A 22,494-nucleotide genomic window follows, 5' to 3' on the forward strand; every position below is an offset into this window, starting at 1 on the left:
GCTTCGTTAAGAGTCTAAAAATACGATCTGACATAAAGTCTACATTGGCTATATCAATATTAAACTTATCTTCTATAAACCAGTAACCAGGGTCAAAAATTCTTACAAATGTGCGTTGAATTCAATAACACAAGCTGCCATACTGATACAATATGCATCCAAATAGGGAGTCTCGACTCGAATTCGAGTATCGTATTCATTATTAGTTCATGCATTTCATACGAACACCAGGATATACCTTTCTGAAGCGTTACTTCAATACGCTTCGCTACACAAAAGCACAACCTACGACGGCAAAGTAAATGTTCACAAACGATACGACTTTGAGCAAGTTATAATTATTGTTGTTCTTTTTTTTTACTAGGTAACTAGGATAGGCTATGATTTGTTGGCTATGCCTTTACCATGTACGACGTAGTTACGTGAATTCGTGGATTTCCCGACCGCATTTGGTAAGATTTTTTAGTCACAGCTTTTATGTACTAAGAGAACAACAAGCCACCAGACAAGCACATGCCAATTTCTATTTTCATCATCGATGGTAAAACTTAGTGGTGCAGTATATTGAACTAAATGACTAACAACTTAAGTTCTTGATTTTTCGTAGTTCGCCCATTCCTGTTTTACAACAACATGTCAAATATGAGATAATAACATGTAATTCTTCTAGTTGTAGCGTTTTGAAACTTCAATAAAAAATTGTTCATATTGACAATTAATTTAAATATACATGCAGTTAAGAATTTAGCAAATTTACTTTACAGATACATACAGTTGGAAATTTTAGGTCAAGACAAGAAATAAATTTGAAATCGAACCGACCAAAAGAAAATGGCCAATACAAAGCCAAAATGCCAAGAAGAAGACAACCCAGCAATATGCAATGCGTGCGATCATGTACAAAATTTCCCAGGAGATAATGAGGTACGTTTGACTGGTTTGAATAGCTCTACATTTGTCGCTTCAAAAATATATTTACCTTTAAGGAGGTAACTGATTTTGTTCGCTTACTTTACATCAAGTTGTGTGAGGGAACTGAAACCTATGGACAGGGGGGATATTTACTTGGCTAACACAGACATTCCCTGATCTTGTAATAGAACTAAAATAAGGAAAATCGGAATGAAATTATGGCTCAACCCAAACCTGGTACACACACTACGGGGGTACCCTATATTTTTACGTCGCCCACTTGAGCATTGAGCAACGCCTTGATATCTCACTTTTAAAAATCTAGCTCCTTGGGTTTGTGAATCAATATTTTTCTCTGTGTTATGATAGCAACAGAATATATCTAATTTAAACGGCGAGTGATGGCAGGCCCAGACCGACCAGTTAAAACGACTAGTAAATTTAACGACCAGTTGACGACTATAGTTGAATATACCGGCGACGTGTCACTTGTATCAGATTTCTTAAAACAATTTTCTGAAACTATTTCGAATAAAATTTAGCCGAAAGCTGCGAGTAAAATATACGAACACTTTTATATTTATTTTTTGTGGTGTTTTATACTTTGGGTTGAAACACTGTGTTTTAAAAAGAATTATGTTCACAAGGATCTTTGGGAATGGCATATATATTTTGTAAAACCTCACTGAGACGGGGAGTCATGGGTAGTCGTACAGGGAATTGTATGTAAGAAAGGCGCTGGTAAGCGCTGTATAAAAAAATTAATAAAATGATAAAATTGCAGGCTGTGGACAGAGAAAATCGTCACGCTAATAACCGAATTGCGTAAGTCGTTTTTGACGATTTTGAGTTTTTCCATGAAATAGGTATTTATGTATTGCTGCGCACCTGTCTGTTAACTCAGATTTTATTTTAAGAATTCCGAAACCCATAAAAATGGAGATTTAGTATGACATGCCCATTTGTGCAATTGTTTCGTCATAATGAATTATCATTGTTACAGCAGGACTATTGTGACATCACAAAGGCAAAATAACCCCGGCGAAGTATTTTCGAGTTTTTGCATCTCGGATTCTAGATTAGCGCGTATTAATTTGAATTTATACTACAGTATAAGAAGGCGTGCACTTGTGATATTCATTGTCCGAGTCCAATTCACCTTGGTTTGCTTTTATATTGGGTGCATTGCTGTTTTATTCTTTATATTTAATCTTAGTCTTCTTTCGGTGGATGTGCAGAACGTGTTATATTATTGAAATATATATTTTTAAACATAAAAAATAATGTATTTGAAACTGATTAGCTATTTTGGGGCTTAGACATTGTAGATACTGAAAATTACATTCGTTTTTGAGATATTTAGTTTTCAGGACTGGTGCATATAGTAAAGTTGCAAAATTGCGTATGTCCCCAAGTCATAGACACATTTCTGCCTAAGTCACAGTGCGCCATTATGACGTCACTTAACTGCGTCATACAAATTAACTTAAATCCGGCTACGATCAAAAAATTGAACCATGACAAATTATTGACTCTCAATGGCATAACAATATCATTAGGAAGTTTTTTACGTTTTTTTCAAAACTGCTAAAAATGACTTACACAATTCGGTTATTAGCGTGACGGGATACAATGAAAGAAGAACACAGGATAAACAAAGAACCTTGAACATTTTGTTGCTCGCGGGCCAAAATTGAAGGTTGCAAGTCTTGGCGGGCCACACAAATTTTTGGAAAGTTAAAAACCTAACAGCGCGCGAAGACTACGACAATTCGTGAACTTAACTAAGTCGTATTATTTAAAAAAAATACAAATGACATTTCTTGTTGCATTATACGCTTTCTAAATGGGCATCACTAATGCGATTTCTCAGCTTGTTTCTTGTAATGTTCAATTTCGACAATATTTGTTCACACGCATATGTATTTCCAAACATCGCTGTGAATGTCTTTTGCATAGTTTCTCAAATTCAGATAGCTACTTTCTTCAAGGAGATACTTTTCATAAACATCAAGCAGTGATACAACTCTCGAATAGAATATGGATTTTTTTTCCCATCACACATCTCAAGGAGCTCCATTTGAATATTTTTTGCGCCATTGAACCCCTTTCCACAGCATCAACGTTTTTGCGTGTTGCCATTTGTCAACGCATAATTAAATTGTACGCTCGGTAAACGAGAAGCTAGCTGTTCAATTAATTGTTAGTTTAGTCTACACGAGCCTCACAATAAATCCTTTTACGTTAATAATATAATCAACTCCTTGAACGTAGAATATATATAATTAATTCATCGTCAAAACCGCCGTTTTGTCGCTTCAATCCAGTGAAGCATGACGGGCCGTATTATGTTACTCTGCGGGCCGAACTAACCCTAGGGACGTAGGTTGCCGACCCTTGGATTTGATCTTACAACAGGGGTCGAAACCTACGGCCCGATGGCCGGATCCGGACCGTGGAGTAATACAATCCGGCCCACGACGCTTCGATAAATTATAGTAACAAAGCTGTTTTGACGATTATATTCTGTACGTAACAGAATTTATTGTGATACACGTGCAGACTAAGTTATATTATAACTAACAAGTATAAAATTCTCCATTACTCGTTTAATGAGCCTATAATTTAATTATAATTATATAAATGACAACAAAACGCAGGAAAGTTTATGCTAAGTACAAAGGGTTCAATGGCGCCGAAAATATTCAAATGGAACTTGTTGAGATGCAGTGTAGAAATAAATCTATATTCTATTCCTGAGATGTATCACTGCTTGATTTTTATTATAAAAAGTATCATCCACTCGGTCTTCAACTTCCTAAAAATATGTGCGGCTCGACAATGACTTGCAACCCTTAATTGTATTGACGTAATTATTTACATTAACAGAAAAATCTTGATATCCAACAAATACAAGGCAAGAGAGCATTTCCTGCAGCGTATTATTGCGTTTTGTTCCTCGAGATGCTGCTAAAGAGACATTCCCGAGCAATCGGCCACGTCCTGTTCGCCTTATTTGTTTGTTAGACTTAGATTCCCGGAAAAGTTATTATCCATTTTGTTGAAGCCAATTATGCTGAAAAGAAAATTCTCAAACATATTCATTAGAATGTTCAAAAACCTATTTCAATATCAACTAAGCATTAGTGGTAGCTAAGACTTATTTGTCGAATGTTACATTCTTTTGAAATCTGCAGTATTTTGATTCTTCCAACCAATGTTTTCCAAACTTAACAGCTTGCGAACCAGGGGCGACACGAAACTATTCGTAGTTTTCAGAACTATATTCGTACAGTTCAAACTTATCAAATATTTGGAGACTATGCTTCATTGCTGACATCTGCTGAACAGAATGAAGTTAACAAAAGATGCCAGGAATTGGGGCAGTTGCTCAATGAAAACCAGGTGGAGAATTTATTTATTTTAATCAAACAAAAATATTGCTTCTACTTTTCAAAGTTCTTTTCAATTTTGGATCATGGATTTCTCTATCTTGTCTGATTGGTATAATAGTCTGAGTAACAGGAGCGGGCAATTGTTTTCGGTTGCGTGCCACATCGTGGCCACGGATGTTAGCTGGGTGCCGCAATAAAAAAACTGTTATTAGGAAATAAATCAATGTAGGTTTTTCACTCTTTTCCCACAAATGCACTTTCAATCACAATTTGCTGCTCAATAATGCAAGAATTATGATTCAGGTAACATTTTTACATATTTTCGTGTTGTTTAATTCACAAAAAATATTAATTTCACAATTAATTTACAGAAAAATCTCGATATTGGAACAATTGATGCCGAAAGACGAAGACTTGAAGATTTTATTGAAAGTCTTATAGAAAGTTTGGAACATAAATACAAGGTAAACTTACTCAAAAGGAATTACTTTGTAATAATCTTGAATAAAAATGAAAAACACGAATCCAATCTCCAAAAGATGCCGAACAGCTAAAGTTCTTAAAAAATCGGAATGTCTCCGACTATTAACTGTTAAATGTAAATTTCTTGCTGAAGATCTGATATTTTTTTTTGAAATGTGCAATATATGTGCAGTTTTAACACGATTCATGTGAGGCCGGGGTCGAAAGTTTGAACTATCCGGAGTAGGAGTACAGAAATAAAATTTTATATTTCTGATAGCCGGGAATTATGGGCAAAATATTTAAAAATAAAAACATCATTAAGGTCAGAAACTGGTGTTTTAAATCTATTTTTTTCCCACTCGGTGTCGAAAGTAGTAGTTATAGCCGGATTATAGCTTTTTGAATGCCTCAATGTGATGTTCGGATCAAACTGTTCTCTCCAAAAAAGCTCATAACCAACTCAACCCCATCGCACAATGGAAGTGGTTTTAAAACATAAACTCATTTTAATACCAGGAAGAGAAAAGAAAGAAAAAACAAGAGTTACGTGGCGCAATTCAAAATTTCCGTGATGACATTCGTTCTGTCAAACAACATGAAATATTCAAGCATTATCAAAGATTTTTGAAATCAGAAGACCAAAACAAAATTCATAGGAATTGTGCCGCAGTAGAGAGATTTCTCAACGACAATACGGTAGGATTCTTAGTTTGTACTTGTCTACATTATCATTCCTACTCTTCTGCTTAATATACTATTGATTTGGTTTCTACATTGCTTACTACATATCCTGCTTCTATGTATTTGCGGTGAAGGATCTGGGGTGATGGATGAAGAATAAAGATGACTATTCTGAGTCATTTAAACGTCTTCTTGTATACTAACACAAATGTGGTTGGAAACTTTCCTCTCTCAGTCTCAAATTATGCTCGTTGAAGTGAAGTTTGATTCCGGTCTGACGAACTACTAAAAAAACACATTTGTGTCCATACGCATATGTTTTGTTTTTCAGATTTTGCAAATGAAAATCTATACTTTATGTACGCGCGGGCTGGTCATTAATTGAACCCTGTTTTATTATAAGTGTTCCAAAACTGTTTTCCATTAAAAATTCGTTCGAAAAAATTGCTTGTGCTAATTTTCAAATTAGTGTTTTGGATGAAAAGTAAATAAGTATGTAAGAGAATATGTAAAACATTTATGGAAATGAACTGTTTATTTACAGGAAAACCTCGAACAAATACGCAAACAACACTCAAAGTTCAAACGTTTTGTTGAAAGTATGTCAAATAGGCTGGAAAACCAAGCTCAGGTAAATGCATTTAAAATATTTTTGTATAGGGCGTTCATGCCTCTTCTCACCAAATAACGCTCTAAGCCACTGATCCCACTTTGGAAAATCTCGTTGTATTAACCTTAGTTCAAAGTTGGAGACGGAACTTTAACCCCTAATGGTCGGGATCCGCATTTAAAATCATATGATCAAACTAAAAAAAGTATTTGGAAATACCAGACTTCTGAAATTCAAAATTTTATCACTCGGTTGTCAGGAGCACTAATACAATTTTATTTTATTGCGAAGTCGGGAGATGAAGTTGCCTGCTTGAATGTTTTAGAGTCTTGCTTGGAATGAGCACTTCTCCTTAAAACTACTTATATAAAACTCAGTCAACAGCCCTCGACAGAATTTTTAAAACATACTTTCGTTCCAACACCAGGAAGAGTACAGTAGGCAAGCAAAGGAGCTACATGACGCAATTCAGAGTTTTCGTGATTACGTTGATTCTGTCCAACAACATGAAGTATTGAAGCAGTATGAAACCGTCATGACACGTGAAGATCAAAACGAAATTCGTGGAAGTTGTGCTGCAGCAGAGAAATTTCTTGATGAGAATCCGGTAACTTTACTGTTTTACTTTTACTTAAATTATCACTCTTGTTTTTCTGGCCTGATAGGAACTCTCGACTTGGTTTATGTGGTATGATACTTAGCATATATCTAAGTTTTTAATTAGACGTATACTTTTCCTTCTTTTTTAATTCTTTTGTTTTCATAAGAAAATATGATTAAAACACTCACTCACTAGTAAAGCAGAAGAATATTTGAGTAAAGTTAGGATCCACTGCTTGTTTACAGGAAAATCTCAAACAAATACGCAAACAACACTCAAATTTCGAAAGTTTTGTTGAAAGTATGTTGATAAAGCTGAAAAACCAAGCTCAGGTAAATGCTTTTAAAATAATTTTGCATGGGGCGTTTATGCATCTCCTCACCAGATAAAGATTTGCCAAAGTAGCCACTGATCCAACTTTCGTAAACACCTCTATGTTTTGGCAATTGCGTATTATACCCTATGAAAGGTGGTCGGCGTGGCATCTGAAGACGAGACCTGCAACCTGAGGAATTTCAACCTGTGTCGAACTTTTGATTCTTCCATAAAGTTGCAGACGGAAATTTCACCCCTAATAGTCGGGATCCGCTTTTAAAATTATATCATCAAATCCAAAAAATATTTGGAATTGGAGGTACCAAACTTCTAGCAGCTATAATTTTATCACCCGCTTGTCAGGAGTACTAATTCAATTTTATTTTAATGTGAAGTCTGAAGATGGAACCGCCTGCTTAAATGTTTCGGAATCATGCTTGGCATTAACGTTCTCTTTAAAACAGCTTATACCCAACCCAGCTCACACCCCTTAACGAAATTTGTTTTCAAAACATGCTCTCATATAAATACCAGGAAGAGAAAAGCAAGAAGGAACAAGAGCTACATTACGCAATTCAAAGTTTTCGTGATTACATTCGTTCTGTCCAACAACATGAAGTATTTAGGCAGCAAGAAAGGTTTATAACACGTGAAGATCAGAACGAAATTGGTGGAAAATTTTCTGCAGCAGAGAAATTTCTGGATGGCAATCCGGTAAGTTTGCTGGTTTATAATCAAATTTTCTCTCTCATGTTTTTGGCTTAATAAGAACTATCAAAATGTTTTGTACCATTTTCGAATTAGTGTTTTGGGTGGAAAAAAAATATAGAAATAATCCGTTTATTTACAGGAAAACCTCGAACAAATTCACAAACAACACTCAGAGTGCAAACGTTTTGTTGAAAGTATATCAAATAGACTGCTGGAAAACCAAGCTCAGGTGCTTTTGAAATTTTTGTGTAAGAGGCGTTCATGCATATCTAGACCAGATAGGGTTCGGCGTAAGTAGCCACTCATCCCATTTTCGTAAAAATCTTTATTTTTGGCATTGCTTGTTTTAAAGGAGGTTGACGTGGGGTGTGAAATCGGGATTTTTAGCTTACTTCGCACTTTTGATCCTTACGGAGTGGTAGACGGGGTAGGAACTTTGGCCATCTAGTGGTCGGGATCTACCATTCGAAATCATATCATTAAACCAATAATATAATTGGAAATACCAGACAATTTTGTTTCACCCAGTTGTCTGTAGTACTAATCTAATTTTATTCTAATGTGAAGTCTGGAAATGGAACTGCCTGCTTAAATGTTTCGGAGTCGTGCTTGGAATAAACGTTTCTCTTGAAAATATATCATAACCAACCCGGCTCACATACCTTAAACGGAATTAGTTTTTAAAACATTTTCTCCTAATAATAACAGGAAGAGAAAAAAAAGCAAGAACAAGAGCTACGAGTTGCAATTCAAAGTTTTCGTGATTATATTCGTTCTGTCCAACAACACGAAGTATTCAAGCAGTATGAAAGGTTTATGACACCAGAAGACCAGAACAAAATTCGTGAGAAATGTTCTGCAGCAGAGAAATTCTTCGAGTACGATCCGGTAAGTTTGCTGGTTTGTACTTATACATATTCCCCCCACCCCCTTTTTTGCTCTTTTTTTATTCTCTTTTCTTTCTGAGAGCACTCACTCAGTAGTAAAGCAGAACATTGTTTGAGCAAAGTTTTAAACCACTGATTTACAGAAACAAAGTTATAAGGCAGTGGTTCCAAACCTTTTATGGCTTGTGGCCCATTTCCCAGTGTTTTTAATAATTATGGCCCCTTGATTATCATTCCAGCGGTATTTTGATTGGTATATTCCAAACCCCACTACGTTCAAACAATCCATGCTCAACATTTAAAACACCATGTGAAATATCCTTAAGAATGCGTATATAAAGAAAAAGTACAAATTAAATGAAAATCTATTTTTGCAGAAAAATCTCAACCTCAAACAAATACACGAAAAACATTTAAAATTGGAACAGTTTGTTGAAAGAATATTGAACAAGCTGCGCCAAGCTCAGGTAATTGAGATGAGTCAGTTTCAGATGTTTTCGCACCTACAGACGTACAAGGTTGATTCCAAGCGGTCACTGATTCCTATTTTAAAAAAGGAATATAATTTTTACATTATTGTAATCAGTACAGTTTTCACGTATCAAACTATATTCTAAAAAACTTGTTGTTTCTTTGTTGATTTCATAATGCTTCTAAGCGTTTTAAATGTTCGCGTCAGCCGCGTATGTCATGCGCTTCACAAACCCCGATCTATTACGTTAGTGATGGTACAAAACAATTGGTAGATTTCCTCTGACGCAGGGTTAACAGCTTAATGGTTACCGCTTTTATTTTGATTGTGGCTATCACTTACACTTAGCATGAGTGACTAATATAAAACCGCTCAGATATTTCTCATCTGAATAGGTACTGGATAATGGCCATGACGTCGAAGTCATTTTAAATAAAAAAAATTATGTTGATTAAGCGTTTACCAGTTTACTGAGGAAGTCTTGCATATGCCAAAGTTTTTGTTACTCGGAGTCAGAAACAATTTTTTTCGACTCTGAGTCGGGAATTGAAGCCGAATGTAATATTTCGTCGACGCCGCGGCCCTGAACTGACTGGGACTTTCCGTTGAACTGTATTTTCAACGCTTAATCTGACTGTAATTTATAGATAGATTAGTAAACGACTGGATATGTTTAACACAGGACGCATATCTGAAACAGAAAAGGGAAAAAGAGAAGGAGCAAAATGAAGCCATTCGAAAATTTCAAGAATATATTCCTTCAGTTGAAATCCATACTGAATTCGGAGATTATCAAAAGTTTTTGACGCCTGATGACAAAGAGGATATAAAAGAAGAATGTATTAGATTGAAGAAATTTCTTAGTGCGAATCCTGTGAGTTCATATGTTGAATTTATAATCCATCTTTGATGACTGGATCTCAATCTATAAAAAGATATATAAGTAATAAATACTTAAACTAAGGGTTCTCAACCATTCTATTGTTTACCCTTAGCAAGTTTCAAAACTAACATTCATTTTGCAACTGTGTATACCTTCTATTATAGAGTGCGGTAAGACGTAAGTAAAATATAAAAAGCGATATTAGGCTAGACCAGGGATGGACAGGGTATTTGAACCAGGGGTCAAAAAGTACTCCGATCTAGACTGTCATGTGAGTATGACGTGAAAAGTTTAATTTCATGAACAACATTAACTGTGTTACAAAAAAAACAAAAAAAACATTAAGCATCGCACCATGTAAAGGGCTAGAGTGAGTCCAGGGGTGGCCCCTGGTCCAAAAACCTTGCCCACCTAGACCGGCGGGCCATGTAAGTGTGACGCAAACGGTAACAAATTAATTATTAGTATAGTACGTATATTCAAAGCATACCGAAACAAAACTGAACATGCCTATTTGAAGTGAATCGTGATTCTTGTTGCACACTGACACAAAAACGCATGTATTCGCTTGACTTGTTACAATTAAATTATATTTGTCTGGGGAAGACTGTTTTGGTTGGGCGAACATTACAGAAACACATTTGTCTTATTGTGCACCGTGATTCTTCAATCACACTTTTTTTTTTAATTTTACAAATGCGAGTCACAGTTTTATCTGCTCAATTTAAACCAAATTTTATTCGATAAATTATGTTTATACAAATGGTTCCATTAATGTTTAATTTCAAAATATTTGAATCGAAATATTTGAAATTAACTATCTTATTTATCATTAGTGAGCCAGAACTGTTTTCCAAATTTTTAAATCAGTGAGTCGGGGAGCAATAGAGAATGTATGGAAAAGAAAAAAAATAATCGAAATGAATTGTTTATTTACAGGAAAAGCTCGAACTTAATCAAATACATGAAGAACATTCAAAATTCATAAAGTTTGTTGAAAGTATATTGAAAAGGCTGCACCAAGCTCAGGTAATTGAAATGAATTATTGTTTATGGTGTATTTCCACACCTCCTGACCTACAAGATTTCTTCAAAGTGGTCACTGATTTCATTTTTTATAGGAAACAGAATTTTTACGATATTGTAACCAATTTTTTGTATCAAACTAGTGACTATATTTCGGGAAACTCAAAAATGACAGGTTTGTCTCTTTGTTGATCTCATATATGCTTCTAAACGTTGTAAATTCATCCGCTACGCACACAGTCATTTTTGCAAAATGTTCGGTAGATTTTATTCTAACGCAGGGTTTTTTAATTACGACTTTTCCCGACTGTGGCTATTCTTTACACCAGGGCTTACCAAACTGAGGTCGCGAACCGGCATGGTGTGTGCAACGAATTTCAGGAGTCGCTAAGTATTATATCTATTGTACTATTTTAGACTTTTGATTCGGAACGCATTTATTGAAAATAGTGCAAAACGTAAATCTCACGATTTCGAGAACAAACATAGGATTAGAGAAGCGACGCGCTTGCTTATCAATGTCGAGTTTGTTGGAAAATTTCAAATGTGATGCGGGGGGCCGCGGAAAATTCAAACATATTATAAATGTCTCGCTATCTTGAAAAGTTTGGCAAGCCCAAACTTCCGATAACCATGTATGCCTAACGCAAAACCGTTAAGATATTCCCGATCAGTCGCTGATTGAGTACTGGACCACAGGTAGATTTCACGATTTTGTATTTCGAGCGATAAATTTGAAATGTCCTCGTATTTTTTAGACTAATTAACATCACGATATGTTTGACACAGGTCGCTGATCAAGAAATGAAAAGGAAAAATGAGCAAGAGCGACACAAAGCAATCAGGAAATTTGAGCAATATGTTCATTCATGGAAGATGCATACTATATTCGGAGTTTATCAAACGTTTTTGGCACCTGATGAAAAAGAGGCGATCGAAGTTGAATGCATCAGATCGATGGAATTTCTTAGTGGAAATTCTGTGAGTTCAATTGTTAAATTTAAAATTCCTTTTGATGGCTGGATCTAAATCGATAAAAAGACGACCATTCTATTGTTTTTACCCTTGAAAAATTTCAAAACAAAAATTCATTTTGCAACTGTGTATATCAGGGTGGTCCAAGGTTGTCGGCCTCGCGGGCCACACTATTATTTTTGTATTGCTCGCGGGCCACAATAGTGCCAACTGCCAAGAATAGGTAAACAGTGCAAACCAAAACAAACACTTTTATTGTCCAAACACATTGATCACAGTTTGTCATTTATCTAGATAAAACATGCAAAAACCACAAAAAACTCACTAAAACCTGCAAAAGTAGAAAATGCCGTTTTAGATTGTCACCGACCGACACACCTTGCAGACATATCAAGCAAGCATTATCATTTTTCCTCTCGCGGAAACTAAATTTATTCACAATTTCAACAAATTCCACGAGCAATTTTTCAGCTAAAACAACAAAATTTGGTTTTATTCTGGTTTTGACAGCATCAGGCGGGCAAGATTGAATTATCTAACGGGCTGGATTTGGCCCGCGGGCCGTAGTTCACTCATGTCAGCGATAAACAATCTTTCTGCAACGGGAGTAAATGAACATCAATTAAGAGTACTTGTAGTACTGTAATATGCTATGTGGTTAACAGCCACATTTAGCTCTTTAACTTCATTATTGCAAAATTTACGTTCGATTAACTTAAAACATACCCACGATTGAGAACCCCCGGACTTATAATTAATTTAATTATGATCAGTTTGTAAAGCATTTGGAATTCTAAATCCTGAATTTTTAAAATCTATATTTTTCTTTGCTAAATATCCTCAATGTTAACAGATAGTTCAACATTTGATAAAAATTTTATTTTTTAGGGAATGCCTGACATCAATCAAATACAAAGTGAAAAAGAAAAATTTCAAACTTTTGTTGAAGATGTTTTGGAAAATCTACAAGAGAGAGCAGAGGCAAGCTTATTTAAATAAATGTTTTCCAAAAGTCTATAAAATTGTTTTATTTTTATTAAGTACATTGTAAACATTAGTATGAATTTAGTTTTAAAATTCATCTTTTTTGTAATGAACACACCCAAATCAAGGTTATTTCACATTTTTTGGTGCTCCCGAAGTATGTGCACCAAGATGGCGCACAACCTGAACATAGTATGTGTACCAGGTTGAGGTTCTGGTGGTGTGCCATCTTGGTGCACATACTTCCGCAGCGCCGTTTTTTCATTTATTTTTATTTGAGTAACGGTTCACGACTGCGTGTGTCTTCTGATATGCGATCCGCTACAATTTCCGCAGGGGGTTTAAATCCCAGATCTACCTTTATTTTACTCGGAGCAAGGCTCTAGTCTAGAAAAATTGTCGTTTTGACATACGAATTTGCTAAAATTTAACTGAACATTAGTCGTTTTAGTTTGGCATACATTACAAGAAAATATTTCGAGGGGGCGTGAAGCTAATTAAAATTATTTGGTAAATTTGATCATGTCAGCCTTATTTTGAATATTTACATTTCTTTATTTATTTGTATATTCACGTTCCATCCACGTATTTTAAACGTGTTTTCCAATAAAACACACTTCCGCCTTACTATCTGTTATTCGTAGCTTATTGTTAGCTGCTAGTTATTTTTGAGGCGGAGCACGAGACTTGACAAATTCTAAAATGGGAGCGCGGCTTGAAAAGTATGAGAACCACTGCTCTAATGATATACTTATATTTATTTTTCATTGAGTGGTACGGGTCAGATGTTCACCACGCGACGATCGTTTCTCTAAACCCTAAACTAAAGGTTTTCCAGTACTGATGTGAGTTTCTCTTATAGATTAACAGGGAATCGCTGATAATAGGCCGAATATGAGTCTTTCGCGTCATGACCATGTATTTGAGCATTGCCTTTTATTAAGAAATGTATTTTTTTTATTATATCTTAATTTTGATATTTATTATAAAAAGAGTTTTTTCCAAACATTGCTAATAAAGTATACCATGCACTCAAACACGCGACTGTATTACATAATACAGTTTGCTGAGCAGGAGAAAAAGAAAGAGGAACAGAAAATATCTGAAGAAATTCAAGATTTCAAGAAGTTTATTGAGTCAGTAAAAACTTGCACAGAATTCCAAAAATATGAGAGATTTTTATCCGACAATGACAAAAAGGAAGTCAAAAATAAATGTTTTGAGTCGGAGCAATTTCTCGAAAGAAACCAGGTCAGTTAGTCATTTGAATTTTCCAATATTAATGTAAAAAATGGATTGTATTTCAATGTCACATTTAGCAATTTTTCTACCATAACAGGAAAGTCTTGATATAAGACAAACAAGCGTCAAGAGATCTGAACTTGAAGAATTTGTCAAAATTCTGATGGGCAGCCTAGAACAAAAATCTAAGGTAAATGTATTTTATTTATTCTAATTTTATGAAAACCATTTATTTTTTCAAAATCAAAAGTACAAACGTATTGAAACTTATAGATACTTATGACTCTTTGCAGTTGTTGGGCCATTTCATTTCTTTAATGCAAATTTATTTCTATCAAAACTAATAATAATTAAACAGTTAGGAAATGATATAAATCAGCCGTGTGCAACCTTTAATACAAAAGGGCCAGATACAAATAGGTGAAACCGCAGGCCGCACCTTTATTTAACATAGGCTTTCTAGTAGTTTCAGGCACATTTTGGTTATTGATCTTCTAATATTCCTTATTCGCTTCGTACAAGCTAGCTGTTAGGCCATTGTATCGTCATAGGAATAGATAGATAATAAGTACAATGTAAAAATTAGTATGAATGCAGTTTTAAAATTTATGTTTTTACCTATTTGAACCTATTTGCCTAAATCAAGGTTATTCCATGTATTTTTTTTCATTTGTTTTTATAAGAGTAATGTTTCACGACTGCGTATGTCTTCTCATATGTGAGCCGCTAGTCGGCATTGTTTGCCAGTTTATTTTATCCCGAATATGGTGACAGGCATGGGATTTTATTCTAGATTTTCATACATTCTACTCGGAGCATGGCTTTAAATAAATTGTCGTTCAGACATACATATTTGCTGAAATTCGTTAGCACAGATCTCTGAATTTAACTTGAGAAAGAGATAGTTGGTAACGTAAAGCTGCGCTCACAGATTTTTTCATGTTGTAACTACATCAATAAACATTAGGTTGTCATTTTTCAGGATTGTAAGATTTAATTTATATCACATTTGTCTTGTTTTCTCAGACGTTGTCATAATTAGATGTAATTTTAAACAAAGAAAACCCACTGATTTCTGTATCAAAGTATTTTAAAATTTTACAGAACGAAAAACTGGAGAAGCAAAGGAAAGAAGAGCTGAACAAAGCAATTGAAAATTTCCAGCAGTATATTCGTTCAGTCAAACAGCATTCTGTATTCAAGCCGTATGAAATGTATTTATTACAAGGTGACAAAGACTTAATTAATGGAAGATGCGAGGAAATGAATACATTTCTCAACTCGGTAAGATTTATTCGAAATATTACTTTGTGTTATGCATTTTCGAAAATCAAAAACTTCGTGGCTGATGAAATAATCTCATTTGTCTTGGTGAGATTTGGCTTTAGCCTACAAGTCAAAGTTCAATCAGAGATATCATTCATTACAGCGATTTATTCAACACATAGTCATGATATATGATCCAGCTCACTCCTATAACATAAAAGTTTGTTAATAAGCTAAAACTGAAAGTTTTGTCCCCAACTCTTAGAGTTATCGGTACGTCTCTTTTGTTTAACCCTTTTCTTTTTTCGGAAACAAGTCACGCCCCTAGTTAGAAACAAAACGACGCTGACTACTACTGTCAACCCTGTGCTTGACTGCTAGAGTGAGAAATTTTTTATCATTGTCAGAAATGTAATTGGAATATTATTTTTAGAAAAACCTCAACATGAAACGGATAGAAGACAAGACAGCAGAATTTGGAGTCTTCGTTAATCGTGTACTGGATGGTCTTAAACACAAAGCTCAGGTAAGTGTATGTTGCTGCATTATGGGAGAGGCATACGTGTCTGACATCGGATTGAATTTAAGGTTTGCCAAACAAAAGTCAACAGTTTCTATCTGGCAGTTAGAAGGCACAAAATGAAATTATGGAACGTTTTTCAAAATCGTTGTTGTTGTTCTTGGCGTTGGCGATGACAAAAAAAATTCTTTGCATTTAATTGACCTATCAATTTTATTACATGAAGATAAAAAACGGCGCGACATAGTTTTTTTCTAATATTGCTAATAAAGTAATTCATGATCTTAAACATGCAACTATATTGTAAAATACAGCTTGATGAACAGAAGAGAAAATATGAAGAACAGAAAAAAATTGAAGAGATTCAAGATTTCCAGAAGTTTATTGAGTCAGTGCAAAGTTATGCAGAATTCCAGAAGTATGAGGAGTTTTTATCTGACAATGACAAAAAAGAAATCGATGATAAATGCATTGAGTCGAAGGAATTTCTTAAAAAAAAACAGGTCAGTTAATTATTTGAAATTTGCAATATTAAAGTAGAAATGGATTCTTTATATATATATATATATACCTCGTTAGTACATATCCTATCAGTAATTTTTTATTTTTCCGCTTTGAGCTTTTTTCAAATATACTGAGTAAATACTGATAGGATATATAAAAACTGACAGTGTAAGTCTTACTTACATAATAATTAGGTGAACTGTGTAAGAGCTTTAGTTAAAAAATGAGCCGACTGTCTCATTATCAAAGTCTCATTATCAAAATTTTTTTGTTTAATCATTACATCCAGCTATTTCTTTTGTAATAAAATATCTCCAATTTTGATGTATTGACGTGATTATTAACATTAACAGAAAAAACTTGATATCCAACAAATACCAGACAAGAGACGTGAATTGGAAGATTTTGTCAAAAATCTGATGGAGAGTCTAAAACAAAGATATAAGGTAAATGCGTTTTATTGTAATACTATCGAGGTCATTTATTTGTTTCACAATCAAAAGTACAAACTTATTGAATTTCATAGGTACATATGACTTTTTGGCCATTTCTTTTAATTAATGCAAATTCATCCTAATTTTCTAACAATACATCCAAGATCCAAGTGAGCACACGAATTTTTTAAACCACATAAAATAACCTTTTCACAGCTTGAAAAGCAGAAGAAAATGAAACAAGAACAGAAACGACTTGAAGTGATTCAAGATTTCGAGCAATATATCAATTCAGTACAAGATCACACAGTATTTCAGAAATATGAGTTTTTATCTCATAATGACAAGGAAGAAATAAATATCAAATGTCATGAAGCGAAAGAATTTCTCAAGAAACATCAGGCTAGTGTTTTGAACTATCAATATTAAAAAGCATCAAAATAAATTTAAATGTTACCATTTAGCAATCTTTTCAAACTTGTTTTGACAGCTATATATTGGTATTTCTGTCACTAGTATAAAGCTATATACGTTCACCTCGTTAGTACATTTTCTATCAGTACTCTTATTCCGTTTCGGGTCTTGCCTTAAGTTTATTAAAACATAAAAAACTGTTTAACTGAGAGTGTATCTATTATTTACATAATAATTAGGTGAAATGTGTGAGCGCTTGGTTAAAAATGGACCGACTGTTTAAAGGCATGTCCCAATACATGTTTATTTAGTCAATCCATGCAGTTACGTCAGTTTTTTTTGTATTAAAATGTCGGCGATCTTGAAGTATTGACGTAATCATTTACAGGGAAATCTTGATACCAAACAAATAAACGAAAAAAGGTCTGAATTTGAAGATTTTGTCAAAAGTCTGAAGGACGGCCTAGAACAAAAATATAAGGTAACGCGTTTTTTTTTTAAGATAATATAGACCCTTTATATTTTCCCGAAACAGTAGTAGAAATGGATTCAAACCCAAATGAGATACAAATGACCTGTCGGTTTATTCCATTTATTTCATACGAATTCATTTGAAATTTTATTTATTTGAAAATATATACGAATGACTTGTCGGTTTATTCTATTTATTTCATACGAATTCATTTGAAAATTTATCAAAATTAATACTAAGGAAACAACGAAGATTATTAATAAATATGATTTAATACTTCAATTTTATCCTCTAAATGTCATTCTACATGCAAAATTATATTTATTTTCGATTACTGAGGCAACTTAATCGATATGATCTGTGATCGAACCAATTTAAGGTTTAGTTTAATATTTTCTATTTCAACCATAATTAATATAATAAATTGATTGCTATATTTGTAATATCTGTATACTTCAAATGCGCGCAATCTCCTACTTGCCTCGTTCTCGATATTCTTGTAACATTGAAAATATTTCTGGAACAAAATTTAACAAACAAGTTGAATAAAATATAAAGTCTACTCTACTAAACTTGAGGTACAAACTGAATAATTACAATTTATTATAATGATTACAAAAACACAATTTACAGGCACATCACCTAGAAAAGCAAAGAAAGAGAGAAAACGAGAGAGACGAAGCGATTGGGAATTTTCAGAAGTTTATTCAATCAGTTTATGCATTGGAAGAGTTTGCTGGATACAGGAAGTTTTTATCACCTGATGACAAAAAAGATGTTGATAATAAGTGTATCGAAATGAACACATTTTTGAGCACAAATCCGGTAAGTCTTCTAAAATCTTTTCTTTTCATTAAAATGAAATAGGTTTATTTCAATTTACATATTTGAAGGAAACATTCTTATCTTAATTATTCAATATATAACATAGTCTGTAATGCAATAACTATGTTTATAGCTTATGAAAACTACACATGTATTAACCTAATCATTTACAATAACAGGAGACTTTCGATATCCAACAAATACAAGACAAAAGAGATGAATTTGCTTATTTTGTTAAAAGTTTGAAGGACAGTCTAAAACAAAAATATAAGGTATATGGGTATATTACATATAGATATAAGGTCTCGGTTTTCAAGTACATAGAAGACTGAAATAATTATTAATTATATAATGTAAGATTAATATGATCTGTGAAGCAGCATTTCTGAAAAAAAAGCTTCTACAAGACTTTCACATAAATATAGTGTAATTCATACACAAATAACTGTTTCCAAAAATATTATCGAATATTATAGTAAATATAAATTTAACAGGCCTATAAAGAAAAGCAACAAGAAAAACAAAACGAACTAAACAAGGCAATCAAGAATTTTCAGCAGTATATTCAATCAGTACAAACACTTGAAGCATTTGCTGAATATGAAAAGTTTTTGTCGTCTGATGACAAAAAGGATGTCGATGATAAGTGTTTGAGAATGAACAAATTTTTGAGCACAAATCGGGTAAGTTTTAGGAAAATTTACTTTATTTCATTAAATTTGAATGGAAATATGTCAATTTACATATTTACAACAGCAATCTTATCTATTAATTAATACATAGCAGCGATTGTAATGCAATTAGATGCAATTTTTAAATGTTTTTTATCATTATTGTTTTAATAACATCGTTGCTTATTAAAGTTATACTAGGTATTTTGGAATATCTATTAAAAATAAGATTAGGAATAAACTACAAATTGAATATTTAATTTCGGAAAAAAAAACGGTACTCCCGCAGTATGTGAACCAAGATGGCAGATACCGGAACGTAGTATGTGTACCAGGTCAGGGTTAGGCCTTAATTTTATTCCAATTTCTTTATTTTAGTTCTAATACGAGTTCGGGGACAAGCCAAGTGACTCTTGTAGTATTTGTACCTGAAATGGTGGCCTAACCCTAACCTGGTACACATACTACGTCCCGGCGTTCTCCACCGTTTCCACATACTACGCGAGTACGAATGTAATTATAAATTTATGAATTGTACATTTTTATAACAAACAACCATGTCTTCATTGAGAAATATATTTACAAACGAAAATCAGATTAAAAATTGAAAATAAAAATTATTCTAGGAAAGCCTTGACATCAACCAAGTGAAGGAAAATAGATTAAAATTTGAAAATTTTGTTGCAAGTATGTTGAAATCTCTAAAGCAAAAATCTCAGGTAAAATTTTTTTTTATTACATTTAGTGATCGAATTTCTTACACGATTTGACGATTAGACTTAGACGATTTGAGCTGCACATATATGGCTTTTCTTTCATCTATGATCTTGTCTTATTGGATAGGAACAGGAATGCTACACCGAGAATGAAACATTTAATTTGCAGCCCATGTATATTCTACTTTGCATTTGAAACAATAAATAAATACATCAAGTTAATAAATATTTATAAATGCATTTTTCTCGCTAAAACGTCAGTCAGGGTTTCTTTCTATTAACTCGGCGGAGAAATAATTGTTCTGGTCTAACAATATTCATTCTTATTAGCTCGTGGACATTGTGACAAAAAAGAAAAGAGAAAAAGAACAGAAGAAAAACGAGGTTATTCAAAATTTCCAGCAATATATTCGATCAGTCGAATCACACGCGGAATTCAAAGCGTATACCAAGTTCCTAACTTCTGACAAAACAGAAATCAATGCAAAATGCCTTACAATGAAGGAAATACTCAGCAACAACGAGGTGAATACAATTGAAAATGCAAATTTCTGTTGGATCACGACACACTTTCATCATCATTTATCATTTAACTGAAATAAAGACTTCCTAATGTTGATTACAAGCGGAGTCGTAGATATTTTGATTTGTCTGTTTCAATAAATAATTATAGTTTTTCCAAACTGCCAACACTGGTTACTATATAGAATATCATGGAAATAGATAATTTATAATTAATAATAAAATTAACTGTTTTCAGGAAAAGATCAGCGTCGAACAAATTCAGGATGTAAAAATAGAATTTGAAGATTTTGTGACTGATATAGTAAAGAAACTTAAAGATAGAGACGAGGTGAATGAATTGAAATATAATATGGAAAAGTACCCGCAGGAAAACGGAATTTGAATTTCATACTCTAGCTAGATAACATTTTGATTTCAGTTTAAGCGTCCCTTATTCTGTCATATTTGTGTTTATAATAGTTCGTTACGATTGAGCGTTAACAGACATAAAAATGACAACACAAGATGCAAAGTTGATGATCTTTTCTTATATATATTGTACATTTCTCCACTTTTTGAAAATATTCTATTGGAATTAAGTGATTGAGACCATAATATCACAATAGCCTTTTAAGGGCATTCAAGTGCTGATTAGGAACATAAATTCATACGCTATTTCAAACTGCTATTGCTGGTATTGTGATTTGTTTATTTACTATCAACGCTGTACTTAGTTGTTATATACGAAGTGTCCATATAGATCACATTGCGTGAGTTTTTCCGTTGTTAATCTTGTTAATATAGTTGTTTGTTTGTTGTTGTTGTTGAGAAAAAAGTTTTTTTTCGCTATTGCTAAAACAATCGATTTTAATTTTTAGTACCTGAAGAAGACAAAAAAGTCGGTACAAGGCCATTAATGTGCAAATACAGAGCAGAAAAGAATAGGGAATAGCACTTTAAAGTGATACTCTCTTGCTTCAAAACTATATTATCTTTAACAGGAGGATCAAAAACAAAAGCTGGAAGAAGCAATCCAGAATTTCCAGTCGCACATTCAGTCCGTTAAAGATCTCAAAGAATTCGCTCAATATGAAACATATCTAACGTCTACTGATATAAGTGAAATCAATGCCAAATGTATATCAGCGCAATCATTCATCAACGAGAATATTGTGAGCTATTTTTGATTGTGAAATAATAAAAACCAAAATATGAATATTAAAATTAATCCACTTGAAAGTTTGACAAGTGCAACATTTATCATTATCTTTAGCCACGTGGAATTTGCAACAACGTAGATTTTTTCTTGTTCGTCTGACTTGAAATTTACTCTGAAAATGTGCCTCCATAACTGTCTGGCTTCAGTTGGTTTTGATATTTTAGTTGCTCTTAGATGAAACAGCCCGTGCTTTAGGTAACTTCCCTTAAAAGTAAGAAAGACGGCGTCTTTCTGGTGCCTCTATAAAAAGAAGTATTTTTAGTTTTTGTCTCTACTAAACATATGAGTTGAATATTTAGCATGATAATACGGTATATAAGTGAACATTCTATCTCCAGGGAAACCTTTATATAAAACAAATCCAAGACAAAAGAGCAGAATTTGAAAGTTTAATCCAAAGTATCGTGACAAAACTGCAGAGCAAAGCTCAGGTAATCATTTCATTACGTTTCGATTTATATACCTGAAGTTTTGTTTATATTATATTACACACATCATCCCAAAATTACAGGGTTTCCATAAAGCCTCACATTTTCAGTTTTGTTATGAAGTCAGTTCTCAATTTATCTTAACCAGATTTGTTTTTTTAAATCTTTAATTATCTAAGTATTTTTACTTCATTTAATATATCTGCAAGGGCCAAAACTATACACGCTGTCGATAAATTCCCTTTGCAATTTTGAAAAAAATTAAGACTTTATAGACACCCTATATATAATATAGGAAAGCCTATTCAGGTATTTATTATTAAGAAGTAATGTCTAGATGTTAAATCATACATATATCTCTT

General features: G+C 33.3%; 1 protein-coding gene and 1 long non-coding RNA gene across 2 annotated transcripts; both read left to right on the forward strand.

Annotated features, from left to right (window-relative positions):
* The first annotated feature begins 831 nt into the window (after positions 1-831).
* Positions 832-20,578, forward strand: LOC144420912 (uncharacterized). The gene is made up of 28 exons (XM_078110750.1): positions 832-924; positions 4,150-4,317; positions 4,679-4,771; positions 5,289-5,468; positions 5,998-6,084; positions 6,491-6,670; positions 6,910-6,996; positions 7,514-7,693; positions 7,830-7,919; positions 8,399-8,578; positions 8,955-9,044; positions 9,732-9,923; positions 10,872-10,961; positions 11,748-11,939; positions 12,822-12,914; positions 13,980-14,168; positions 14,257-14,349; positions 15,264-15,443; positions 15,859-15,951; positions 16,260-16,448; positions 16,803-16,895; positions 17,100-17,285; positions 17,686-17,778; positions 18,403-18,594; positions 18,774-18,866; positions 19,089-19,277; positions 19,892-19,984; positions 20,312-20,578. The coding sequence occupies exons 1-28, from the start codon at positions 832-834 to the stop codon at positions 20,576-20,578; spliced, it is 3,945 nt and encodes a 1,314-aa protein (XP_077966876.1).
* A 170-nt stretch (positions 20,579-20,748) lies between these two features.
* LOC144420881 (uncharacterized) lies at positions 20,749-22,135 on the forward strand. Its single transcript, XR_013474787.1, has 3 exons — positions 20,749-20,834; positions 21,487-21,657; positions 22,043-22,135. It is a non-coding gene; the product is annotated as an uncharacterized LOC144420881 (long non-coding RNA).
* The last annotated feature ends 359 nt before the right edge of the window (positions 22,136-22,494 follow it).

Source organism: Styela clava, chromosome 3 (assembly GCF_964204865.1).
Source record: "Styela clava chromosome 3, kaStyClav1.hap1.2, whole genome shotgun sequence".
NCBI classification, from domain to species: Eukaryota; Metazoa; Chordata; class Ascidiacea; order Stolidobranchia; family Styelidae; genus Styela; species Styela clava.